General features: G+C 36.8%; 1 protein-coding gene and 1 pseudogene across 1 annotated transcript in view; one reads left to right on the top strand and one right to left on the bottom strand.

Moving 5' to 3' along the window:
• UGCG (UDP-glucose ceramide glucosyltransferase) overlaps positions 1-6,798 on the top strand; it is a 34,381-nt gene extending 27,583 nt beyond the window's left edge. Inside the window, exons 6-9 of the mRNA XM_063082462.1 lie at positions 1,913-2,091; positions 3,055-3,141; positions 3,622-3,811; positions 4,265-6,798. Of these exons, the coding sequence (XP_062938532.1) occupies positions 1,913-2,091; positions 3,055-3,141; positions 3,622-3,811; positions 4,265-4,435 (627 nt within the window). The 3' untranslated portion in view covers positions 4,436-6,798. The remainder of the gene's footprint in view (positions 1-1,912; positions 2,092-3,054; positions 3,142-3,621; positions 3,812-4,264) is intronic.
• A 2,532-nt stretch (positions 6,799-9,330) lies between these two features.
• On the bottom strand, positions 9,331-9,846 carry LOC134366219 (chromobox protein homolog 3-like; annotated as a pseudogene).
• Between the last annotated feature and the right edge of the window lie 6,027 nt (positions 9,847-15,873).

Here is a 15,873-nt window from a genome sequence, read left to right as displayed (position 1 = left end):
ATAAGAAGCAAAAAACAAAAAACCAAACAGCCCATAACCCTACCAATTAGAGGAAGTTTCTATTTTAAAAGTTATGGTTTGTTTCTGTTTTAGCATTTTGGCACTTTGGATTTTTCTTTTCTATGAGCCTTTTAAAAAACATAGTAGAGATAGTATTCTAAAAGTAATTTGTATCTTATTTTGTCCCTTCATAAACTTTCCCACATCATTAATAACTTTTTGTGACAGTAATTTTTATTGGCTGTATCATAGTTTATCATATGTATGTCCCATACTTAACCATTCCTGTACTGTTAAACATTTAAGAGGAAAAACTTGTCTTAATGTTATAAGGAAAGGATACATAGTTTCACTCTTTAAATATATCAACTTGCTCTTAAGCATATCTGCGTTTATGTTCTTTTGAATAGCCAGTCTTGTGATTGCCACAGGATCTGAAGGGTAAAGCTACATTGTGGGAACTAGTGTTTGACCTTTGGCAATTTGAACCATGAGCTCTTTCTTTAATATTGCCTACTAATATATTTGCCCTGCTGCAAAAAATTGTCAGTCTTAAATTCCAGAGTTTTTTGTTTAGTAAAAGAAACTCTGGGTAGCTGCTTTAAAGTACTGTATACTCTTAAATACCACATTGTATTTTTGTTTTAGAAATATTCATGTTAGTGTATAAAAGTCAGTGATAAACATTTCCCCGAACACACCCACAGTGTAGGTTTAATCCCTAGAAGTGACTCTGCCGTACTTAGAGTGAATAGAGATAGGCCAGAGGAATTACTCTAGTCTGTAAAGAAATCCTGGGAGCCTTCAACCTAGTCCTTAGTCCTACCTCATTCCTAAGATCTCACTTAATAACTGCTTAGGGAATTAAATGTGTCCCACAGACACCAGGGCTTCAGTGGAGTAGGGGCTTAGGGTAGGTGGAATCATTTTTTTAATCACCCCTTAAAATTCTCCTGTTCTGCACTGTGCGTGTGTAACTCCCACCACTGAGAAAGATCACTGCTCTTTATTTTAAGCTAACCAGAAAAGGCATCATATCTGAGGCGTAAATAATAAATAGGGTTTTATGTCTGATAAGTAGAGTGATGACAATCTTTTTTTTTTTTTCTTTACCATTGATTTATTAGCTTGCCGATCTCCTGACTTCGAAGTATATCTAAGGAAAGGGCAGTAAGAGACGGGAGAGAGAATGTTAGTATTTGCCTTATTTATGAAAAATACATTGAAAAACAAAATTGGGAAAATTGGGAAGAGTCTTAGGGATTCACAGATAGGAAGCATCTAGCAATGAAAGGATGCAAGAAAAGGAATTAAGAAATAGGATGGTCCTGAAGTTTGATATTCCTAAAGGTAGTATGTGTATATACACATATATAACTATGCATACAACTATATATGTATATATCTGTGTGCATATACGTGTCTGTATGTAGTGTATTGATACAAATAAAATTAGGGGTGTGTGTTTGTGTGTATATATATATTTTTTTTTCTTTTTTACATGAACATCCTAAAAACAGGATACATTAAATATTTGTTAATATTTTACATGTCAGTGAGTGATATTTTTACCTGTCTTATTTAGTATCCAAATTAAATTTTATTTGGATAAATATTTGAATCTTACAGTTTTAGAGAAGACAATATTTATTTGAGAATAGTATATGCGTTTCCCTCTAGAAGTAAATATTTCTTTGTGATGGTGATGAGTAGTTAACCAAATAAATTACTGACTGTCTGCTATTTGTAAACACTATTGTGTGCCACTTTTAACTCAGGTAGTTTATGTAAGAATAATAGGATAGTCACTTAATCATATTTAAAGAAAAATCATTAGAAAAAAAACAGTTTATAAATACCATACTTTTAACATAAAATTCTAATTGTATATATTTGTGTTTTTTGGGGGCAGGTATATTTTGGAACTTCACATCCAAGGTCCTATATCTCTGCCAATCTAACTGGCTTCAAATGTGTGACAGGGATGTCTTGTTTAATGAGAAAGGATGTGTTAGATCAAGCTGGAGGGCTTATAGCTTTTGCACAATACATTGCTGAAGATTACTTTATGGCCAAAGCAATAGCTGACCGGTAAGAAAACTTAATTAAGCTGTAGTATTTTTAGTACCTAACTTCTGTTGGTTTGTCCTTTTTGTCCATCCCATAGATTAGGGCTTTTTAATTTAATTTTATATTTTGCTAGTGAATACAGAAGAGACTAATAATATTAGACAGTAATTCATATTAATTGTTCATAGATACGTACTAATGTAGCAAGGAAATGTTCTGATTCCTCTATATTCTTCAAATTAGCGTGGTTTGAAGTGATTATAAATTTGCATTAGTATAGATGTAAATTTCTGTGTTTTAGAAGAATTAAAACTTTCAGTGCAGCCATATGCCAGTAGGTAAAAATTTGAAGAATATTATTTCAAAATTTGAAATTTCACAGTAGATTGTTTGATGCATTGCTGAGAAGCCACCTAATGATTCATATGATTGACTTAGCATTTCTCTCTCACAAAATACTTCCTTGGTTTTAAAGGGGATCACTGCTTTATGTGATAATTCATTGAAAATGTAGTTTTAAAAACTAAAGTATGTTTTTAAAATTCTCTCATCGCAGTGTTCATGTGGTTCATGGTTTCCTAGTGTCTACCATAAGATACATAATACCACTTTTTGATTATGTTTCTTGTTTCTTGCTGAATATTCATACCTTTTTCCTTTTGGTTAGCAGTCATCAGACGCTAACCTATTAAATATCGGACTTTCTCCATTTAGTACTTCAGAATGACTACATGTTAAGTTTCTCAAACTATAAAATGAGGTTATAGTTTCTTCCAGCTCTTAAATGGTACTGTCATGGGCCCCCATAATTGCTAAAACATCCATAAGTATGATATACCTTAAGTAGTGTGCTTGTCCTGAGAACTGGGCTCACCCTGACTACCAGCAGTTGCTTACTCTTTATAGTGATTAATGAATGCATAACCAGTCATGCTTGCATGTGTTCACCATCATAGCTTATTTTATAATTGTCTTCATTTTCAGAGGTTGGAAGTTTGCAATGTCCACTCAAGTTGCAATGCAAAATTCTGGCTCATATTCAATTTCTCAGTTTCAATCCAGAATGATCAGGTAAACTGTCTTCTCTTTATACCTTGTTAAAAGAAAAGAGCAGGAGGGTGGCACATAATTTTTACATGGTCTATATCTAAATGTCAGATTTTTGTTTAATTTAATTCCAGAAAATAGAGTTCAACCTCTGTATTAAAATAAACTTGATGTCTACATATATTTTCTCTGCTTTGTAACACTGAAAGCATTCAAAGAGATGTGGGGACTTTGAATTTTTTTATATGGTGATCTCTATTTGCTAACTTTTATTGAATTTTATAATCTATATTTATCAGAGTGTAGGCCAGACAAATGAATGTATAGACTTTTTTCCTTTGATATACTAAATAAAAAGAGAAAAGAAATTCATTTAAGAAAACCTCTTTAAAGAGGAGGGTCTTTATATAACAAGGTAAAAAGTCAATCATTTGGGGGAAAAAAAAAAGGATTAGTCTTATAACCAGGCTGTTGTTTTAAAGAAAATCCTTTTTATTTTTTTAGGTGGACCAAATTGAGAATTAACATGCTTCCTGCTACGATAATTTGTGAGCCAATTTCAGAATGCTTTGTTGCCAGTTTAATTATTGGCTGGGCAGCGCACCATGTATTTAGATGGGATATTATGGTATTTTTCATGTGTCATTGCCTGGCGTGGTTTATATTTGACTACATTCAACTCAGGGGTGTCCAGGTATGTGGATAAGCAGTCATTTGGTGTAATTAAACTATTTTAATTTAGAAAAGACTGAAGAAAATCCACCTGAGCCATTCTTAGCTTTCCACTGAAGGTTAATATCAAGTTTAAGCATTACTTTCCTTAGTGGAAAATTGATGCAAAACTTAACTTGATTTGCATCTTTCAGTTGGTTATACAATCACTTTTATTATAAAGCCTCCAAAAACCAATGTTAAGCAAATCAAAGAGTATTCAAACTAAGAATATGTTAGGATAGCAATTATTTTAATGCTGCTTCTACTAATAATTAACATTTTCTTAAACTGTGTAGCATAGCAGTTAAATTACCTAAGGAAGCAGGCTTGATTTTATGTAGTATAGTTAGAAGAGTGAAATCCAAGAATTTCATTTTTTAATTGTATCTTTAGCCTGACAGTGAATAAATTTTTTTTTTTTTTTAATTCCTAGGGTGGCACACTATGTTTTTCAAAACTTGATTATGCGGTTGCATGGTTCATCCGTGAATCCATGACAATATACATTTTTTTGTCAGCATTATGGGACCCTACTATAAGCTGGAGAACTGGTCGCTACAGATTGCGCTGTGGAGGTACAGCAGAGGAAATCCTAGATGTATAACTACAGCTTTGTGACTGTATATAAGGAAAAAAGAGAAGTATTATAAATTATGTTTGTATAAATGCTTTTAAAGATCTACCTTCAGTAGTTTTATCACATGTATGTTTTGGTATCTGTTCTTTAATTTATTTTGCATGGCACTTGTATCTGTGGGGGGTGGGAGAAACACATCTGTAGTCTTGGCCAAATGGTACATTTTATTTTGTGGAAGTAGGGAATCAAGAAAATTGGTTCTAGGAACCTAGATTTGTTTTTTGTTGTTTGTTTATTTTTTTAAATAAATAAATACATATATATATATATGAATGCTCTGCAACAAACACTATGACAGTATCCTTCAGTAGAGAAAGTTTCTTATTTGTGAGTACACTCTTAGAACATTTATGGGTGGGGTGGCAGCAACTTTGTTTTGGGGTTTAGAAAAGACTAGAAGGTAATGACTTTTCATGGTTAAAATGAATGGTATTATGTAGTGAACAAGCCACAGTGAGGTACTAACTGAGAAACTTTTTCATGCTTTATGCCTACCTCTTGTAGTTGTTGCAGAGCAAATATGAATTGTAATAAGGAATCTAGGCCTTGCAAAAACAAATGGAAAACTTTTTAAAAATATTAATAATAATAAAAGAGCTGGTGTCTAGTATTTACATGAATCTGCAAGAGAGATTTTTTTTGATCTCACTGCGATGAACCAAAAGTGGCTGAGTTTGATTTTTAATTGTAACCATGTATTGAAGGCATCTTTTTGACCAACTCTTGTTGGTTCTGTCTCGAACCATTGTTAATCACTGTGCTGTAATAAGTATAGCTAAATCTTTCCTTCCCTGCTCCTTACCTGACCCACCCCACCTTTCCTTAACTCTTTTTCAAGGGGGGAGGGGGGTGGGTGATTTTGTTTTAGTGTGAGTGGATGTTTTGATAGTTGTAAGGAAAAAATGCATTTCAGACACATTTCACACGTGAGCTATTTTCTTACACAGTATGTCTTATTGTTAATAAGAATGTAATTTCATGATACAGGTGTTTAATATCTTTTTTAAGTAAGTAAATATTCTAGCCATCAATAAATAAATTGCAGTAGAGTATTAAGAGGGGACAGGATGAGTTTTACTCTTAAAATTAATCAGTATCAAATTAAGTCTACTGGGTGTGTGTGTGTGTTTTTTTTTTTTTTTTTTTTTTACTGTGATAGTCTAGCCTTATTTAAATTGGATTTTTGTATTCTAGTTTGTATGACAAAATAGACTAGATCAGCTCTGGTTGTAAATGCATGCTCTACTTCACTCTTCTCTCTCCATCAGGCTGCTGAACTTGCTTATCAGGTTGTGCTTATCTCGTGGTGAACTGGACTTGTTTTTGTTTTAAAACAAACAAAAAAAAAAAGCAAAAATGTAAGGGGCAGTGCATAAGCCTTTCTTTTTTTTTTTTTTTCTTTGTGATATTTTGCTTTTTCTTCAGGATTGGATGGCATGTTGTCCATATGAATGCCTACTGCAGGGCTGACACTGGCAATTTGGCAGCTTTAAATTCTCAGTTACTGTGGTTTCCATGTCAAAGCATAATGTGTAGCATATTAGCAATAACTACATATTTATAGAAAATGAACACTTTTTCACTTTACTGAGCCAATTCATTTAATTGATGACTATATACATGGTTTAAATTGCAATATATCTATAAATGTGTATATACTGTGTATACACATTCTATTATGCTCCTCTCTGGGCCAAACTGCTTCATCCAAAATTTTTTTTTTTTTTTTTTTTTTTTTTTGCCTTATGATGAATTTGTTTGAAGGGCATTTTCTTCATGAACAAAGGCTTGGATGCATATTCCTTTCTGTGTGTGAAACGAGTGGTATCGTTCCTGAGGAAAGTTGCACAGTGAAAACCAGTCTAGTTGTGACCCACTACCTGTTTTGTTTTGTTTTTAATCACTGTTCCATGAGTCGAATTTTGCTGACCGTGTTTATAATGTGTTGGTTTGTTTAATGAAGTTTGGTTGATGCCATCCTTTGCACTGCTGAAGTGAAATCTGGCTTATTACTTAGCTTTTTGTTGATCTCAGTATGGGCAATGTAACAACAAAACCAAAATGGCTGGACAGACTTCTTGTGTTTTGTAAATATGAATAATGACTGTTCTGTATGTGTGTTTTACATGGCAGTGAAGTATTTCCTTAAAGTGAAGCTTCACTTAAGTAGACAGAGTGATTCTTTGTTTAGCAAGTTTGAAGTGATGATAAAATGGTAAGAATAATGCAAATGTTGAAGAAAGCATCACAACAGAACTGTAGGAGTCCAAATTAAATAAACGGTCTAAAAAAAAATGTCTAGAATATACCATGTTTTATTATTTAATATTATTGTCTTAAGTTTTTTGTTCAAAAAATAAAAATTTGAATACAATCAAAATATTAGCAGTAATGTAGTTCTTGTTTACTGTCTTTCTTTTTATTTACATTTTTATAAATAGTCTAACACGTTCCACCATTCATCTAAGAATTCTTAGAAGAGTTCTGTGAAGAGTTAATTTTGAAATCTTCCTTCCACCTGTGCTACAGGCAGTTGTCTGACTTAAAGTAGGGTTTTTCTACATTGGTTGCATGTTCAAATCACCTGGTGAACTTTTAGAAAAATACAGATGCCAGGATCTACCCACAGAAATTCTGGTTTAATCACTCTGGGTGGGTCCTGAGATCTGCTCGTGGCTCTACTTACTAACATTCAGAAAAGACCCAGTGGTCACTTTGGCCCCTCCCTCCTGCGCTCACAACCTGAACTCAGCCTTTTAGATCTTTCCACTCCAATGGCAAGGAAAGGTAAATCCAAGGAAAGGAATGGAAGGGCGTTGCCGCTTGAGACCTAAAGGGGAGAAGCTAAGCTGCACCCCACACACTGTCCGGGGTCAGGCTCCTCCCATGCCAGAGACATTCCCAGGCTTGTTTTACCACCAGCCCTTGAGAAAGAAATACTCTTAACTGGAGAACAAATCCCAGGGGAGAAAGAATCTGCTACAGACTGAATGGATCCCCCCCGACCAAGTTCATATGTGTAAACCTAATCCCCAATGTGAGGGTATTTCAAAGTGGGGCCTTTAGAAGGTCATGAGGGTGGAGCCCTCATGAATGGGATTAGTGCCCTTATAAAACACCCCAGTGAGCTCCCTCACCTCTTCCACCATGCAAGGACCCAGCAAGAAGATGGCTGTCTGTGAACCAGCCATCTAGTTCATTTTTGATCAGATTTGGTGTTTGGGCCCTCACTAGACACCAAATCTGCCAGTGCCTTGGTCTTAGACTTTGCATCTTCCAGAACTGTGAAAAATAAATTTTTATTGTTTATGAGTCACCCAGTTTATGGTATTCTGTTATAGCAGCCATAACTAAGTTAGAATCTAGAAGGGATCTGGCTGGGGCTGCTTAGAGTCTCCATTCTTAGCACCTTGACCCGGTAAACAAGCTCATTCCTCCTAGTTTGTATACATCTAACCCTGAAGTGTAGGGTTAAATGATAAACAAAAAGTTGAGTAACTCTTAGAATTTTATAGTTAGGTGAATCTCAAAAATTCCTCACCCTTATTTTAGAGTGATGAAGCTGAGGCACCCGCTGTGAGAGTTGGGATCATGAGAGTTATGTGCTGTGGCTTTGGCGGCACAGCTGAGATTAGCCCCTGTGTAACCAGGTTCCAGTGTTGTCCGTTTCTCCACTGGGTCACATTGTTTAAAGTTTTACCTACAACAGCTTTAAAACTTATCTAAATCTTAACATGAAAAAAAAATCCATAGCTTTAATAACATCTGTATTTTTTTTAAAGGAATATAAAACTATTTATTGACCACTGCTCACCAGCATTTAGAATAAGCAGTATACAGTTGGGTAACATTCTGATTACTACGAAGTTATTGTTTTCCCGGCTTCTGCTGAACCAGTCACCCAAATACTGAAAGATTGGAGCCTACATGTAAGGAATGAATAGGGATAAACAAAAACCATGCAGGTTGGTAGTTTGGTTTACAAGTTTGTTTATCCATTTATGTCAGCAGATCCTAAAGTGCCACATCTCTAACCATGTGACTGTTTTCATGAGCCAAGTCTTAGACATTCCATAAGTCATGAACTTTTAGTCAATGCAACAGAGGGATTTCAACTTTTTGTAAAGGAATGGCTCGCCAGAGGAATCTTTAAATGTCCTTTTAACTTAGTCTTGCTTATCTGATTAAAACACCAGGATTTGTCCAGTTTCCTCATCTGGATAGGTTGTTGGTAGTGATTAATTTTGCAAATAAATGGTTTCACTTATACAACTATAGATATAGATATAGATTCTGATACGGCTCTGCTTTTAAATTATCCAATTACAGAATCATCTATTTAATTTGAAGGGTTATGGCTTCAGAAAAAATTCAACTCGAAGTGATTTATTTCTTAGGTTGTTCAGAATGATGGCATCTCAGAAACATGAGCTTACCCCATGGATTTTGCTTCAGTGAATGTTTAAAAGCAAATTTAAAAAGCCATTTATATATGTATTTCATGTATGCACACACACAAAAACAAACCCAGAATGGTCCTTAGGCATATGAGTTAAACACAAGTTCTGACTAAGTAATGACTATGGAAATTTCCCCCAACATTTAGAAAAGGTGTTCGCTAATGCAGAGGAAATAATATACCATGGTATCAAATGTCCTTTCTGATAAAGGCGGTAACTACAGAAAGCTTTTATTTATTTGTTCAAAGTAACCAGTGCTATCGATGCAAAAGAACTCAACAACTCCCCCAATACTACTTTCAAAACGAACACATCAAACTTGATTTTCATTAGAATGTAGTTATTTCTTCATACTAGTAAATCAAAAACTAAGACCCCATATATATATAGCAATGCAAACAATTATTGAACTTCATCTTCTGGACAAGAATGCCAAGTGAGCCTCTCTTCATAAAAAGCAATTGCAAGTTGAGGACACTGCATATTTGCCTCTTTTGCCAGCACCAAGTCTGCCTCATCTGAATCTTCCCATCTCACGAGAGACATCAGTTCTCCGCTGCTGTCTGTGGCACCAGTTATTCTCAGGATCAAGGCCTCTGGCAAAGCCTCTGGGTTTGTCAGCAGCATCTCTTTTCTTTGATTGGCTATCATCCGATTCACTGTCAGATAAAGATTTTTTTTTTTTTTTTTGGTACCATCTTTTTCTTTACCAGCTTTTTGAGAATTAAGAAATGCTTCAAGTAACTCTGGACAATCTAAATTTTCTTCAGGTTTCCAAGTATTGTCAGCATCTGTAAATCCCTTCACCTTCCCATTCACCACCTGTAGGTCCAGGACTTTCTCCACCACAACTTCTTCAGGCTCTGCCTCTTCAACTTGTTTACTTTTTCCAGTTTGTTTCCTTCCCATTTTTTGCTATGTAGTTTATTGGAGGCCATTTTTTACTGAAGGCTTGAGCTATTATTCACCACCTCCAAGCTGCACCGCGTCGCAGGTCTGCGGCCTAACCATCTGTATTCTAACTCTTAAAAATTCTTTTAGAGAATCAGATTCAAAACTACAGAACAAGAACATAAATTACTATCAAGCTAGTTTAAAGTAAAATGCTTTACATACATTACTGATAGAGATTTATGCATACCACCGGACTATGTTCATGTAAATGAAAATAGTTCAGACCTTTCCTTCTGAAGTTTATCAGGATCTAGTTCTTGAGTCATTATTTATTCATTTCAAGTTATAGTTAGTGACCATATCAACTTCATTTTGGTGGAAAGAAAACAAACATTGCAAAACGGTGAGCAGTGATCTCTGCAGAGCGGCAAGGATAGGCATTTAATTGAATAATTTGCTTTCAAAATATTGATGTCTGCAAGAGAGTTTAAAATCACCATCTCAGCATTTTCTAAAAAGAAGTAAAAATGCATTGTCTTTAACAGATCTTTAAGCAGCTAGTTTCCTAAGAACCAAAATGTGCTAAACCCTTTATGAGGCCCTTCCACAGTTCTGGGAGAGAGTGATGGAGATTGTGGATGTCAGTGGACTGGTTTCATGTGGTTGTGCTGTTTAGACTATTAGTCATCAAGAAGACATCCATGCTAATAGCATGGACTTGTAATTATCTAATTTAAACAATTTAGGGATATCATTCATTTCTCCATAGTACTGAGGGTGTGTGCACTGCCCTCTCTGCTGCCTGCATGCCTCCCATGGCAGTCATTCCATTTTTGTTTTCTGACCCTTGTCACCAGCTCTGGAACTTCTATCATTTCCCCTCATGACTAACCAACACCAGGCCCGCCAGAGAAACAGAGGCAGGATGTTGGAGAAGTCCAGCAGACTGTTGTGCGGCTCTGGAGCATGAAAAAGTAGTGAGGTTAAATGTGGCTGGAGAAGTGAATGTGATAACCAGAGACAGTGTCCACTGATGAGAGCTAAGGACAGAATCTTGGGGACCTATTTAGAGACACAGCGGGAGAAAAACCTCCAGGAAAAGAGGCTGCCAAACCTGGGGTCAGACTGAGCTTTTGGGTAGCTGCAGGACTTTGGGCAGCTTACTGAATCTTTCTGAGCCCAAGTCTATCACCATGTAGAATGAGGATATTAAAGCACCTCCTAAGGTTGTAGGCATTGGATGTGGTATATAAAGCACAGTGACAGTTAAATGAGGTGTATAAAGCATGGTGACAATTCCTTTCCCCTTTCAAAGAAGAAAGAAGCAGTAATAGGAATACCACAGTTACCTTGGAAAGAGATTTCAGGAAGGAAACAGTCAAGAGAGGGGTCGTGGGCCATAAAGAACGAGGAGAGGCTGGTGAATTCTGGAGCGGGCATACCCCCTGCACCGTCTCCGCTGTGGCCGGATCACAGTACACTGTGAACTGCCTCAGGTAATGACAGTTGAAGCACCCACAGGAGAGTAATATAGCTTATGTACGAATGATTTGTCTTGTTTTACATGACATATTTTCTTCAATGAGCGAGCAAGGGATGGGATTTCAGGACCAGAAATTCTTCCTGACCCTGAGAGTGCCCAAAGGACTCTTGTGCCAGAGAAACGTTTTACAAATGGCGGCTACCAGGAATCCAGTTCAGTAGAATGGAAGAAGCAGAAAGCAGATTATTTTCTTAGGAGCATGTGAAGAAGAAATGAAAATTATGGACACATATATTTGGAAATTGCAACAATGATGCATTTCCCACCCAAAGTCCCAGAATACTAGGCTAAAAAAAAAAAAAGAAAGAAAGAAAGAATTCTGATTGGAATTTATCAAGAATTTAAGTCAGAAAGAGATGATGAAAGATATTGTCTGTATCAATCTTCCAGTCCTGTGACTTTATGCCAGACCATCTCCTACAGCATGACCACCATCCAACAAGGAGCTTTGGGCTCCCCACCCCTGCCCACAGTCTCGGCCTTTCCATTTTGTTCTTATTTGCTTATTTTTGCTCACGTTGCTTGTTTTAATTCCTGCTTTGTCTCTGATTGACCTAGAGCTTTCTCTTCTTTTTCTGACCCCACGTTCCTCAGCATTCCTCGAAGCCCAGTAAAAAGCGGTCCTTACTTTTCTATTCTCAGTCACCCTCTCCCCCAACCCAAGGCCTCACTCTCACCAGACCACTCTCTTCTCCAAAGAGAACCAGAGCTTTCTTGCTCCCACGCTGGTTACTTGGCCTGAAAGTTCCTTTCCTTCCATCTTCACGTTCTCTGCCTATGGGCATACCTTGTCCTTTAAACCTCAGCTCACATTCAGTCAGGACCTTTCCAGAGTTGTGTGCTCACGTTTTGTACCTTTCATTTTGCCAGGCATTTCACATGGGTATCTGCGAGTTATTTCCAGCTTTTTTAGGGCATGCATGTGCATGTCTTAGTAGTCATTTCTGCACACTTTTTCCACCCCCCTTTGCCTTCCGGTGCATTCACATAATAGTCACTCAGAAAATGTTATTATGTGTGTGTATATATATTTTTGTTTGTTTGTTTAGTTTTGGTTTTTGGCAGCTTGCTGGTATGGGGATCCGAGCCCTAGACCTTGGTGATAGCAGCACGACACTTTAACCAAGTGAGCTAGCCAGCCTGAAATGTCTATTATTGGTAGTCAAAGAGAAATCCATTAATTCTGGTTCAAATGTCATTTAATACCTTTTTACCTTCTCATTGTATTAGCAAGGAATTTGCTATTTCATTCTCTCCCACTGTGCTTAACAAAAGAAATTCTCTCTACATGATTAAAATACTAAATTTTTGTTCTCCTCGTCTGGAATCTTCTAGTTCTGTTTTGTTTTGTTTTTTACTTTGAGAAGCCAACAGTTATTGAAAGGAATCAAGACATGACTGTGTTAAATCTATCTCATCAACACCCTACAAGCCCATTGATTCTTGTTGTGTTTTATTTTTTTTAAATCACACGTTGCTTTTTGGATCATAAAAATAGTACATATTTACTATATAAATCCTAAAATATAAAAAATTAATAAAAAGCACACCTAGGTATATACCCAAGAGAATTAGAAAAAGAAAACATATATCCACACAAAAACTTGTACATGAGTGTTCATAGCAGTATTATTCATAAGAGTCAAAAGGTGTAAACAACCCAAATGCCCATCAACTGATGAATGGATAAACAAAACTTGATATATGAAGACAGTGGAATATTATTCATCCCTAAAAAAGGAATAAAGTACTGATGCATGCCACAGCATGAATGAACCTTGAAAACATTGTGCCAATTGAAAGAAGCCAGATGCAAAAGGCCACATAGTGTATGGTTCTGGTTTGTATGAAATGTCTAGACTAGGCAAATCCATAGAGACTGGAAGTAGACTAGTGGTTGCCAGGGGCTAGGGGTTGAGAGGAATGAGGAGTGACTACTAACAGGTACAGGGTTTTTTGGGGGGTGATAAAAATGTTTTGCAAAGGAGAAACTAAAATCACTGTTAATGTATTATTTCTTTCCAGTGTTCTGGCACAGATGCTGAAGTGCTTTCCAGAGAGGGTGTGTGCACTGCTTATCACTTGGCGTCCTTGCTAGAACTCAGAATTGCTATTCTAAATCTTTCTAAATTTGATAAATGAAAATACTGTACCTCACCGTTTAAATATATGCATTTTTTAATGACTGGTAATATTATTTTTGCATGTATGATTTTTAGCCTTTGGAATTCCTCCCATATTTTAATCTTATTTAAATGAAGGTCTAAATGTTTTCTTATTTCTTATTCCACTCTTTGCTTTTTAACCATACAAAACCATTTATATTACCAAATAGAATGCTTCACTCTTCTAAAACCTTTGCATTTAGGACAATGTTGCCCAAGGCAAGATGGGGCAGGCTTTGAAATAATTGATTAGCATTTGTGCAACTAAATGGCCCGTGAAAATTGTCCAGATCAGAGATCAATCTTCACAAACGTGATTTCCCTCTCTTTTCAAACAAAACCATTTTCAGCTTTGAAGTAACAGTATTTTCAGAGTCTATATATATTTGGATTTTTGAAATAAAGCTTACTTTGGCCTTTGAATATTGTTTTGTTTTGTTTCCGATGTATTTCTGAACTTTATTTGCTAGTATTTTATGATATATTTTCTAGGCTTTAGAGTTAGGTTTTTATGCTAACTGTGCAAAATCAATTGGGCTATTGTTTCTATGTTCCGGAAAAAAATTATTTATCTCGGAATTCTCTGTTTCTTAAAAGTCTGAAAGAATTCATCCATAAAACTTTAGGGGCCTGGCACTTCAGTAACATTTTCAGTTTATTTTATTGGTAATAGTCAGTTCATATTTTCTACATTTTAAAAATGTTTCAATAACTTATACTGTAGAGATGCACATTGCATTTTCATAATTCTTTTCAAATGTTTTCCTTTTTTGCTTATGTATGCTGTTGAGCAGGAGGTTTGCAGCCCCAAGCCAATTGAACTTGGGCCTCTGTGATCTGAGAGTAGAGTTTCAGGCAAGGCCATCTCTCCTGTGGCTATCAGCATCTCCTTACTATTAAGAAAACCTGACCCTGTAACTCCGCCTCTTAAAACACCCTAGTGTCTTGGTGTTGCCTTCAGGATAAAGCCCAAGTGTTCTCGTGGCAGACAGGCCACATTAGGTTAGGCCCTGGCCAAGCCCTCCAGCCTCGTCTCTCACCACCTTCCCAAATCCACTCCTACGAACTCTCCTCGGAGTAAACTTGCTGCAGTTTCCTGAGGTCTGGCCTTTCCTGCTCTGGACCTTTGTGCACGCTGCTTCCCCCACTGGACTCCCCAATTCCTCTAACTCAACCCCACTCTGCCTTTGGGACTCCATCAACTCAGATGCCCACTCCTCCATGAGAGTCTTCCCCGCTTATCGTCATGCGGTTACGTACCCCACTGTCTGTGCTTCCACAGCTTCACCCGTCACTTCTGCCCTAGAACTGAACTCGAATTATCTTCATTGCCCCTGGAGTTGGCTGTATTTATCTTTAGATAGGAAATGTCAAGGACAGGGAGTGTCAGTAACTTACCTGACTTTGTGTCCCAAGCACCTCACCGAGTACCTGACACGTAGTCCTTTTTATTGAATGAACTGATGAACAAATAAAGATAAGCAGGCCTGTATCACTAATATTATGCCTACAGCTAATCACATCATGGTGAGGAGGGCAGACTGGGCAGCAGACCAGGGTTCACTTTCCAGCATCCCCATTTGCTTCCTGTACAACCTCTTTGTGTCTCAGTGGACACCAATGTATCCACTTCTCACAGCTGATGTGAGAATCAGAGGATATCACACATATGAAAAGCCACTTCTCAACGAATGAAATACTGCCATTTGCAACAACATGGACGGACCTCGAGAGAATTATATTAAGTGAAACGAGTCAGGCACAGAAAGAGAAATACCACATGTTCTCACTTATTGGTGGGAGCTAAAAATTAATATATAAATTCACACACACACACACACACACACACACACACAAACCGGGGGGGGGGGGGGGAGAAGATATAACAACCACAATTACTTGAAGTTGATATGACAAGCAAACAGAAAGGACATTGTTGGGGGGGAGGGGGAGGGGGGAGGGAGGGAGGTTTTGGTGATGGGGAGCAATAATCAGCCACAATGTATATCGACAAAATAAAATTTAAAAAATTAAAAAATTAAAAATAAATAAAAATTTTTAAAAGGTTTTGTGTTGTTATGACGTGGATCTCAGCTACGAGGCTCTGGTCTCTAAACTCAGATGAAAGTTTGGTTACCCAGTGGACAAAGTAGCTCTTCTTCCTTCAAGGTTTGAAGGAAACGGTTTTTCATAATCCGATGGAGAGGGTTGCGTGGTCTTTTCTAGGGAAACTGACCTTCAGCCTTTGATGGTTGAGTAAATATTTCAGTGTTCAAGGAGAAAATCAATCTGATTTATTTGGACTACTATAAATAGTGCTGTTGTAGCCAGCACAATATTGTC

This window comes from Cynocephalus volans, chromosome 17 (assembly GCF_027409185.1).
Source record: "Cynocephalus volans isolate mCynVol1 chromosome 17, mCynVol1.pri, whole genome shotgun sequence".
Lineage (NCBI taxonomy): Eukaryota > Metazoa > Chordata > Mammalia > Dermoptera > Cynocephalidae > Cynocephalus > Cynocephalus volans.
The sequence above is the reverse complement of the archived record's forward strand: the minus strand, read 5'-3'. Positions and strand labels throughout refer to the sequence as shown.